General features: G+C 52.6%; 1 protein-coding gene across 1 annotated transcript in view; it reads right to left on the reverse strand.

Annotated features, from left to right (window-relative positions):
• The window catches only part of CCDC88C (coiled-coil domain containing 88C), a 114,806-nt gene that overhangs the window by 57,759 nt on the left and 47,338 nt on the right, over positions 1 to 9,709 (reverse strand). The window contains exon 4 of the mRNA XM_006925528.2: positions 9,135 to 9,204. Within this exon, the coding sequence (XP_006925590.1) occupies positions 9,135 to 9,204 (70 nt within the window). The remainder of the gene's footprint in view (positions 1 to 9,134; positions 9,205 to 9,709) is intronic.

The raw sequence follows: 9,709 nt of genomic DNA on the forward strand, positions 1-9,709 counted from the left end.
TCAGACACCCTCCACATCTAGCTGCAACCTCACAACCCCAGGGGAATCCCACGAAGGCCTGAGCTAACGGATGAGTCTTAAGAAAAACCATACTTCCTTTACTACCTGCTTCCTGGAGTCGTGACACAGAGAAACTCACCCCAGTCTTTCTCAGCAGAAATGGAATGCAGACATGCCTATCTAATCTACATACACAGCTACAGAGTTTGTAGCACCCGGCTCCCAAAACAGGAGGGCAAATATCTGATCTAACACGTGTGGTAAGGGTGGACGTGGACGTACAAATGGACTTGGACAATTAAACGACACCAGCCTCTTAAATGTGCAGGTTGTATGAGATCAGGGTTGGACATTTCCCTGGCTTTCTAATCTCATGTCCATCACGACTTTCTTACTGAGCCCGGAACAAGGCTCTCAGAACTCTCCAGCCGCTGCCAACCACGCGAAACAAGACCTGTGTCCACGCCTCCTGGTACACAATCTCTATGCCCTTTTTGGCTGTAAGATGTAGCCGTTTGAATGTTCATACTCCGCGGTCTCTGGACACAGTAAATCTTGTCACCGATAAATGATCGCTTAGGTATGAAGGTGGGGATTTAGGTAAAGGAAGGCCAACAGCCCTTTCGAGAGGAAGTTCCTACCGCCCCAGGTGCACACACTCTGCCCTGCTGAGGTCAGAAGGCACAGCGGTGCACCTGCAGAGATGGCCGTCAGAACAAAGCAGAGACCCTGGCTCCTCTCAGCTCTCCACAATCACAGAGGCCCAGGATCTGCAAATCACCGGCCAGGCTCAGGGTTTTAGCCACATGAACTGGAAGGACTGACTCATCTGAGTTAACCAGACTGACCCAACTCAGCAGCTAATTCTGCCCGCTCTGCGTGCCCTTCGCTCCTACAGCCCACCACCGCACTTACACAGAGTGTGCCCCAGTGGACAAACTCTCCCAAACGAGAACAGGCTCTGACAGGCTGAGTCGCTCAACTAAGATCTTGTCCCAGGTCTGTCACCACCTGATCTCTCCTAACACTGCCACCTGCTCCCCATGGAGACTGTTATTACTTGCTCACATTTCCTTCCAGAGCAAGGCTCTACCTTGTCTAGCTTCTGAGGCCAGGGCCACAGTGCAGGTGTTTAACCAGTGTCTGCTGACTGAGTGAGTGATATGAACTATTAGCATCAAGTCCCAGGGCAAGAACAAAGAGAACCATTTGTGGGACGGACAGACAGACGGACAGACAGACAGAGACAGACAGACAGACACACACATGTCTTCCAATAACATTGTCTCATTCAACGTCATTTCGTTATAATGGTGATGAGATGCTGTAGGAACCGAACTTTTGTTTTTACCAATTGGCTTACGGTAAAACTGGTTTTGTTATACACAGTTTTGCTCAAAGTCACAGAACCTATACACAATGTTAAGTGAGAATTTACTACATATGTTTTCTTCTTAATAATCCTATATTCCGCTCTCCTCTGACTCATGTGCTTGAATCAATGGCTTACCGTACTCTCCCTGGTTTCTTCATTAAAAAACCAATCATTTCATAAGGGGTCTCTCATTGATTTGAAAATAGCACTGCACTGGACATGACCCTATGTCCCAATATGCACCCACACGTGCCCAGCTGTGTGTGCCCTCCCGGGGGCTCTGCTTGCACCAAGAACAGCTGTTTATCAGTCAGGGTCACTTGGGTTCATGGGCACTGCCAAGGAGCAGTGTGGATGGTGAATTCCTCGTGGGTGGGTACATGGGGACTCTCCATGTGTCCTGGTCCATGGGTTATGAGGCAGGCACCTCTTTATGCCACCTCACAGCCCGGAGAGCAGGCCCTGTGAAACCGGCACCTAGATGTCTTACACCAAGGACGTCACACATGTGGCCCCCGACAGGCATTAACACAACCGGGCACTCCCCCATTCGTTTAGTATTCAGCAAACGTTTATCGAATGCGGACTCTGGCAGGCGCTGCGTCACATGTCCGTGCGAAATGGTGCCCAGGCCTCCTGAGTGCACCCAGGCAGCAGCTCCCTCATCCCAGCGTCTTCCTATCACCTGCACCACGTCTGCCCCCACCCCCAGCACCACCATGCGTGGGCGACGAGAAGCCTCCGCCCATGTGACAGAAGGCATCTCCTGCGTATGCAGAACAACTTGAAACAGACACATCAGGAACCCCAGACAGCGTCACCACCCAAAATGACTTCCCACCCCACCGGCCTGCCCAGGCTGCATTAGCTGAGAGCAAATTCACCTCCTAGCACCAAACAGCTGAGGACCAGAAAGAGAGAACCAACCACAAGAATTCAGCTCGCGACCCAGAGTCTACACTGGTTGCAGGCAAAGTGCTGGTACAGGCAGGAGAGGATCTGAGAAAGGGTCCCTCCCAACCACCAGGCAGAAAACTCAAAGCCCAGATATTACTGGGGAACACAGAGACCTTTGACAAATAACATCTCGTCCCTCCTCCTCGGACAGCCAGAGAGAACAGTCCTGCCGGAAGCCATGGTGTGGTTACCGCAGCCCAGAGCGCATTCTCGCTGTGCACAGGCCATCGCTAAGACGTCTACCAAACAAAAACAAAGTCTGGTATCTAGGCAGACCCACGGGCTGCCCGCGAGGCTGGCATTTGGCGGTGTTGTCACGCTCACCCGGGCCTGGTCGAGTTAACCAAGCTTTTCACGTTCCTCGAAAAGCAAAGTGCTGCTTTCAGCTCGAGTGCCCAGCAACGCCCAGCATTCGAGATGGACTGAAAAACTCATTTCTGAACCCAGCAGCAGCACAGAGGCGGCGGCCCCAGGCCAGGCCATCGGTGCTTTTCTGAGCCTGCTCCCTCCAGGACGAAATGTTACCAGGCTCTAACACCTGCGAGATTAGTTTTTCTTACTTTTCCCTTCCTCGCTGAAAAGAAATTAGGTTTCTGCAAATGCAAAAACAAACAAACAAACAATATATATATATCTATATACAGATTAGAGAATTAAAGAGCAGTGACAAAAGCTAAGGCTGAGAAAAAGACCGCAGGAATGTTCACGATCCCTGCTGCAGACCCTCGGGCCACCACGTCACAGGCAAGCAGGGCGCCGGGGAGGGCAGAACTGCAGGAAGACAGCCTTTTTGCTTTTTGAAAGAACACTCTCAGTGGCAAGAAGGTTGTTCCTAATAAAAGATTCTGAGCTGCTGTCCCCAGTTGCCACGGGCGACGTGAGCAAGCCCCTCCCACACCGGCCTCACAGGTCCCCCGTCAGTCCTCAAAGGGCAGAGCTGTGCGGCGTGGACGGTGAGAGCACCTCAAGGACACCCTTGACAGGAGAGCAGGTAAACACTGAGAGGGTTAAACGTTAAAGTCCAAGGAGTGTCAGGAGTTCCGTGCGCCCCCAGCCTCTGAAACCCGAACTTGGGCTGTGACAGAAGACTGCCTCCCTGTGCCTGCAGCCTACTGCTCCCCCTGGGACTCCCGGCATGTTTCCACTCGTCTGATCTCCTCCCACCTGGGACGTCTTCCCTCTGCTGCCCTGTTCTTCAGTGCCTTGTCACATACCACCTCCTCCGAGAAGTCTTCCTAAATTGCCCAGACAGAACTCGTTACCCGCTGTGCACACTCTGTGCAACGGGCTCATACCACTTTTTACCCTGGAAGAAACGCAGTTCTGGACGCTGTCTCCCCCCCGCTCCTTGTCCCAGTGTAGAGTGGGCGCTTCTGGAGCAGAGATGGCCCACTCATTTCTGGGGCCCATGAACCCAGTGTGGGGGCATTTGACAACGAAAGCTGGAGGAGAGGCTTGCGCTGAGCTCCTCTGCGAGCCGCTGGCCAGGGCAGCCTATTCAGAGAAGGGCGGGCACAGGGCCTTCTGGTCTCCCGCTGGGAGGGTCGGAAACTGGCCCTCTGGTTTCCACAGACAGAACAGTGGCCTGCGCTGAGCTGTGAAAGGAGGACACTCACAGCCTCTGTGGGCACGGAAGGCTGCGACAACTCAAGGTGCCTTCTCTGTCGCTGAAAGCCCTTTCTGTAACTGCCATAAGAGGGAGAAAACAGGGCAAGGGCCCGACTGCTGAACAGCAACGAATGGAACCTCCAGCCTCTTCTTGGAGGTTCCGGCTGTGCTCAGGCAGGACCCTGCAGCCTCCAGGACGCAGGAATCTTGCCTGACATTTCGAATGCAAGAAACAGCAGGCAGAACAACGGCAGTGACCTGTCCTACAGCTTGGGATCAGCGGCTTACTGTGCTCCTATGTAACCATCCACACAATTTATGGTAAATACATCTCTTATGTACGGGACTACCACGCTGAGTGCCTCTGAATGAGTCCGCTCCCCTCTCTGGGCTGGATTTCTGCACCTCTGTGACTCCCTCCCTTCCGTTCTAAACAGCTTAGGTGGGATCTGCAATTTACACGTCTGAAAATCACTACTGCACTTGCATACAAACCTTGGAAGAAAAACAGTGCTCTCTTCCAGCATGGCTGTTCCATGATTCACGGCAGAAATCTGCCGGCTTCCTGTCAGACAAATCTAGTCTTTTGTGTGTATGTGGCACGGGGACAGGCCTGGCTGCTGAGAAACCAGGGATGGAACGGGCCAGGGAGCTTATCTAGTTCTAGTGCAACAGCTCCCCTCACTTTACAGATCAAGCAGATATCGTGAGCTCTTGCTTTTCATACCACTTCTTGTAGAATATACTCTGACAAACCATGTAAATGTTTAACAGACGCACGGCTGGCAAGATGGTGGGATGAGGATCGTTTTCTCCAGGATCGGGGAGCCACACACACGGTCTGGAGCAGAGACAGACTCTCTTTTGACCCTAACCACTGACCCCTGACCTGCGTATCTGTGACAGCACAAGGTTAACACTGGTGAGGAAGACCGGCCTGAGGGAGTAGGGGGGTGGGGAGGAGAAAAAGGCAAAGGTGTACTCACGGAGCACCTACTGTGTGCCGGACACTGATCTGGACACTTAGAAGATACTGTCAATGGAAAGGAAGCCCCAAAGATGCTTGCCCTTGTGAGAGACTACATTCTAGAGGGGAAAATAAGCAATGCGATAGACACGAAAATAAGTCGATGGTAAAGTATGTGAGAGGTGATAAACGCTATGACGAAGAGGCGGGCAGGGCCGGAGCCTGGGAGTCCCGAGGGAGACGCCATAGCTTAAACAGGAGGTCAGGCGGAGCAGCGCTGAGAAGGTGGCAGGTGAGCAAAGACCTGAAGGAGCTGTTCTTGGAGTATCCGAGGGAAAAGCATTCCAGGCAGAGGGAACAGCCAGCATGCGGGCCCTGGTGCTGGGACGGTGAGGGCAGAGAGGAGGCATAATCTGACTCTGTAAAGACTCTACTGGCTGCTGTGTTGAAGCCGGAATGCAGGGAGCAAAGGCAGAGCAGGCAGACAGAAGACCCCTGGGGCCCACGGGCGGGCAAGGATGGTGATGGTGATGGCTGGAGCCAGGTGGAAGTGGGCAGGACAAGAGACGCGCTCAGATGGGACCTGCCTGCAGGAATGGGCGTGGGGTCAGAGAAAGGGACACGACTGGGCCACAGAGAAACGAGACGAGGGGACAGTCTGGGAGTCTGGACCAGCTGCCAAGGACAAGGCTTTTCTGCAAAGTGCCATCACAGGCAAGTGAGGGAGAGGTTCAGAGCAGGGTCCTGCAGGACCCCAGGCTGGGCTCCAAGAAGTGGGGTCTCCAGTAACGAGGCATCGGACAGATGCCTCCCCAGGGACGGGTATCCAGCTGGAGACGCGGCTGAACTGTGCTCGGCCGGAGAGGAAATCCAGACAGCTGATTCCAGGTACAAAACAGGAAATAAGAGAGTGAGGATTTAGGGCCAAGAGGGGCAGATGCTGAGGAGAGATTTTAAAAGCAATTTAAGGTATACGCAGGGCTTTCTGATATGCACTGTGCTTTTCTTCCAGCCACCCAGGGCTGGAAGAAAGAGAACATTCTTTTGTCCGATGGCTGCAGGGGGGTAAGACGTAAAGAAAAATCTCATCATCGTACAAGTCTGACGGCTCCTTGCTTAGGTCAGAGGAAGGGAAGCAAATGCTTGGCATCTCGGGATCTTCCCGGATCAATGAGTGGAGTGGGGTGCGGGGGGTGCGGGGGCAGAATGGATGCGCTGCTGGGGGTCTGTCCTGCCCCCGGCACCTGACTCCACTGCGCTGCATTTGCCAAAAACGAAAAATAACCCAAAACTGTGAAATGTTATAAATAACAGCACACTGTCAACAGGAGCCGAGAAGAGCACAGGCAAGTTCCTGAAATGTGTGTGGAAGAACCAGGGAAAGCTGCCCCACGCCCCCACACCCCCAGGCCACCACACAGAAAGAGGCCAACTTTGTTCTTTATTTATAAAAAAAAATCCAAATGCTTCACACGTCTATTTTTAAAATTTAAAACAGACAACACCATTCCATAAATACATCCCTCCGCCTTTGGCACTCGGGTCTGGCGTCATCTTGCTGGTGGATATGCCAACCTCCTCTGCTCCGGGAGCCCCCCAGGACACCAGCGTGTGTGCCCAGCTCACACGCTCCTGGCCGGACATCACCTGGCTGTGTGCCCAGCAGCCCCTCCCCCTCGGCACAGCCTGCCTGGGGGCCGTGTGAGCTTGCTGCATGGGCGAGGTTTCGTCCTTATCTTTCCGAACGCTCAGCTTCTCATCTCTCCAACTGCTGGGGCCACAACCCCTCTGATCGCTGTGTATTGATTCTATATCATGCTGGGTACCAAGGGACACAATTAACCTGTCATAGCTTAAAATCGGCTTCCCCATAACATTCTAAAACTGGACTATGGTGAAGGTTGCGCACCTCTGTACATTTAGGAAAAAAAAACCCCACACTAAATCGTACACTTAACATGGGTTAAGTTCTATGGCATGTAAATTATACCTCAATAAAGCTGATTTTTTTTTTTTTTAATCGGCATTCACATCTCTTCAGATGTTTCTGTTCAGCGCAGACCCCAGGTGGGGACCCATGTTCTCTGCACGTGGAAATCTCTACATCCCACGTGGTTCACAAAGAGGCTGGAACGGAGACTCTGCTAAAGTATGTGGAGATGCCTTGTGGATAAGGACTCCCCAGAGGGCAACAGGAAGTGGGGACGCTGACAGGGATGGGGAAGAGGGGGCGTTGGCGGGAAGGTGGCCAAGCTATGCTGTATGACGAGGTGACAGGGCGGCAGGGTGGGGGAGGAGGACGTGTTCGATATTAGGTAGAACCACGCCCACTGCCATATCTATAGGTCACAGTGGTGAATATCAGCAATCGTTTAGGGCTCAACCTAACGCATGTCCGTGTGTGGTACAAACGGGAACTAGGGGTGGAGGGCCGGACACGGCAGGCTTCCAGCCAGCTCCTCTGCCTGAGTGAACAAGGCACGCCACTTACACTCTGTGAGCCCCACGTTCTCCTCTGTCATTGGGGATGGCACTGCCACGCCCCAGGAGCACATTCCATCTCCACTTTTTAACACGTGAACAGTGTCCGCCACATGGCGGGCTCGCCAAGGGCTCAAGCAGCGAGTGTCCCTCTTCCTGCCACTCTGCCTTCCTCTAGTCACCTTATACGACTATCTACGGATCGGATGGAAGGGAAGAACGAAGCCCGAACCACCAACCCCTCTAGGCACCTCTCCCCTCTCCCCTCCACATCAGCCCCGCTCCAGTAAGTCAGGCGAGGCAACCCAGTTCTGCTCAGCACAGCAGAGCCCCAGCCTTCCTGAAGTTACTACAGAAATTGCTAGAGTTCCAGCTGTCCCTGGGGCCTGAGGCTGTGGCTCAGGGGGGCTGCTTCTGGTATATTCTACCTGGGGAAACCATGGAATAAAGGAGAGCAGGAAGGTGGGAGGAGGAAAACCGAAGGCCAGTGTGCGGAGTGGGGTAGGGCGTGCAGTGCCCGCAGCCCGCCGTGGGCCTGAGTGGGCTCTGCAAGGTGACGGTGCACAGGCCAGTGTGCTGAGGACTAACCAAAGGCCAAGGAAACCTCTTCCTTTCGACTCATGCAGAGAAAAGGCGGGCATGGCAGCCAGCTGGGACCCAGCAGGAACACCCCCGCCCCCAGCATGGTGACTGATGCTCAGCTACACCTGGCCCAGGGCCCCTAGAAGCCACTGCTGCTGCTCTCAGGGCTATGGCACTACATGAGAACTGCTCTTCTCTGAGTAGTGGCTTTGGCTGGTCACTCAGTGTACTCTCCCTTCCGTCTCAAGGTGACTTTAGTTACTGTCAGATGGACAAGAGCAAGGATGGCCAGAGTTCAGTGAGGGCAGGACAGGAGATGCCAACAGAGAGAAGCTTCAGTTCCTCCTGTAAAAGCCTGTACGGTGGCGATCCTTCCTGCATGCCTTGACCTCTCGCCTGTTCCAGGAGGCCCCAGACCTGCGTTTCCAGAACACTATCAAGTCTCCACTAGAACAAGGGAAGTCCTAGCCAGTGACAAGTCTGTCCCTGGGGCCTGTGACCTTATGTCCAAGAGCCAAGGGTGCAGGCAGACGCACACGAACGTGGAAGGGAGGAAACCCATCGCCCTGACTCACCCAGTGAGTTAACTGACAAATACGAAGTAAGGTCTGACTTTCTGGAAGACATCCGGGAGCGCGTTTCACTCGGTCTTTCAAAGTCACACTGAGTGTCTGACACTAGAACCCTGGCTGCTCGGGCCTCAGGGTCCAGGGGGAGATGTGAAAAACAGATGTGACAGGGCACCCTGGTGAGACCTACCGTGTGGTGAATACGACCTTACGGGGTCCGAGGGGAAGAGAGATGTAAATTCTCTCAGAAGACTCTTACTTTCTTATCAACAAGTGCCCATCCCATGAGAGTGTCGCTGACTCCTGTTTAGTACAGAGGAGAGACCCCGGGGAGATCCCCATACGACTCAGGCCCCTAAGCCCAAGGAAGCAGCAGCCTTGCACCTGCACCTGAGGGGTCGCGAGGATTCACTCTTAAGGAAGAAATGTGCTCTTGGCTTAATGCCCCGGGTAACAAACCCACCCTTTAAAATCTCATCCAAATGATCACGTGTTTCCACTGCTGGCTCCAACCTGGCAGCCAGAGCTCTGTGCCCAACAGCTGCCCAGAGCCCGTGGCCTCGGCCAAGCACTACGGGGAGCGGCTTTCACTCACCAGACAGCGGGTCTTTGCCAATCATCAGAACATTGGGCAAATTCATTACGATCAGCTGCTGGAGAACTTCCTACAGAAACAAAAAGGACAAGATACCATTAAGAACAGGAAACAAAAATAAAGAGTGATTAAAAAAAACTACAGTTTATCAAGTCACTGGATGACTGTGCAGCCATGACATGGTAACTGTGAAGATACTATATAAGAGGAAGGAACGTTTGTGATATAAATAAATGTGAAAAGTCAAAACTAAATGTCTAACCACTATGCTATACTTCCGAAACTAATACAAAATAATACTGTCAACTATAACTGAAAAATAAAAATTTTTAAAAAGTCAAAGCTAATTGTACTACTGCCTTGAAAACCAAATAAAAATTATGTCTGCATGTGAACAAAGACCTCGGAAAAAAGAAGGTATATTCCATACCGGGACAGCAGGATTAGGTATAAGTTTCTTTTTAAAAGAGTCTTTATTTTGATAGTACGGTGTGCTTGTGCAGCTAAAAAACACAGAATGAAGATTAAAGAGATGCCACTGGGTATCTGCCACCTGGTGACTCAGATGCTAGCGT

The sequence above is a fragment of the Pteropus alecto genome, unplaced genomic scaffold, assembly GCF_000325575.1.
Source record: "Pteropus alecto unplaced genomic scaffold, ASM32557v1 scaffold8, whole genome shotgun sequence".
Lineage (NCBI taxonomy): Eukaryota > Metazoa > Chordata > Mammalia > Chiroptera > Pteropodidae > Pteropus > Pteropus alecto.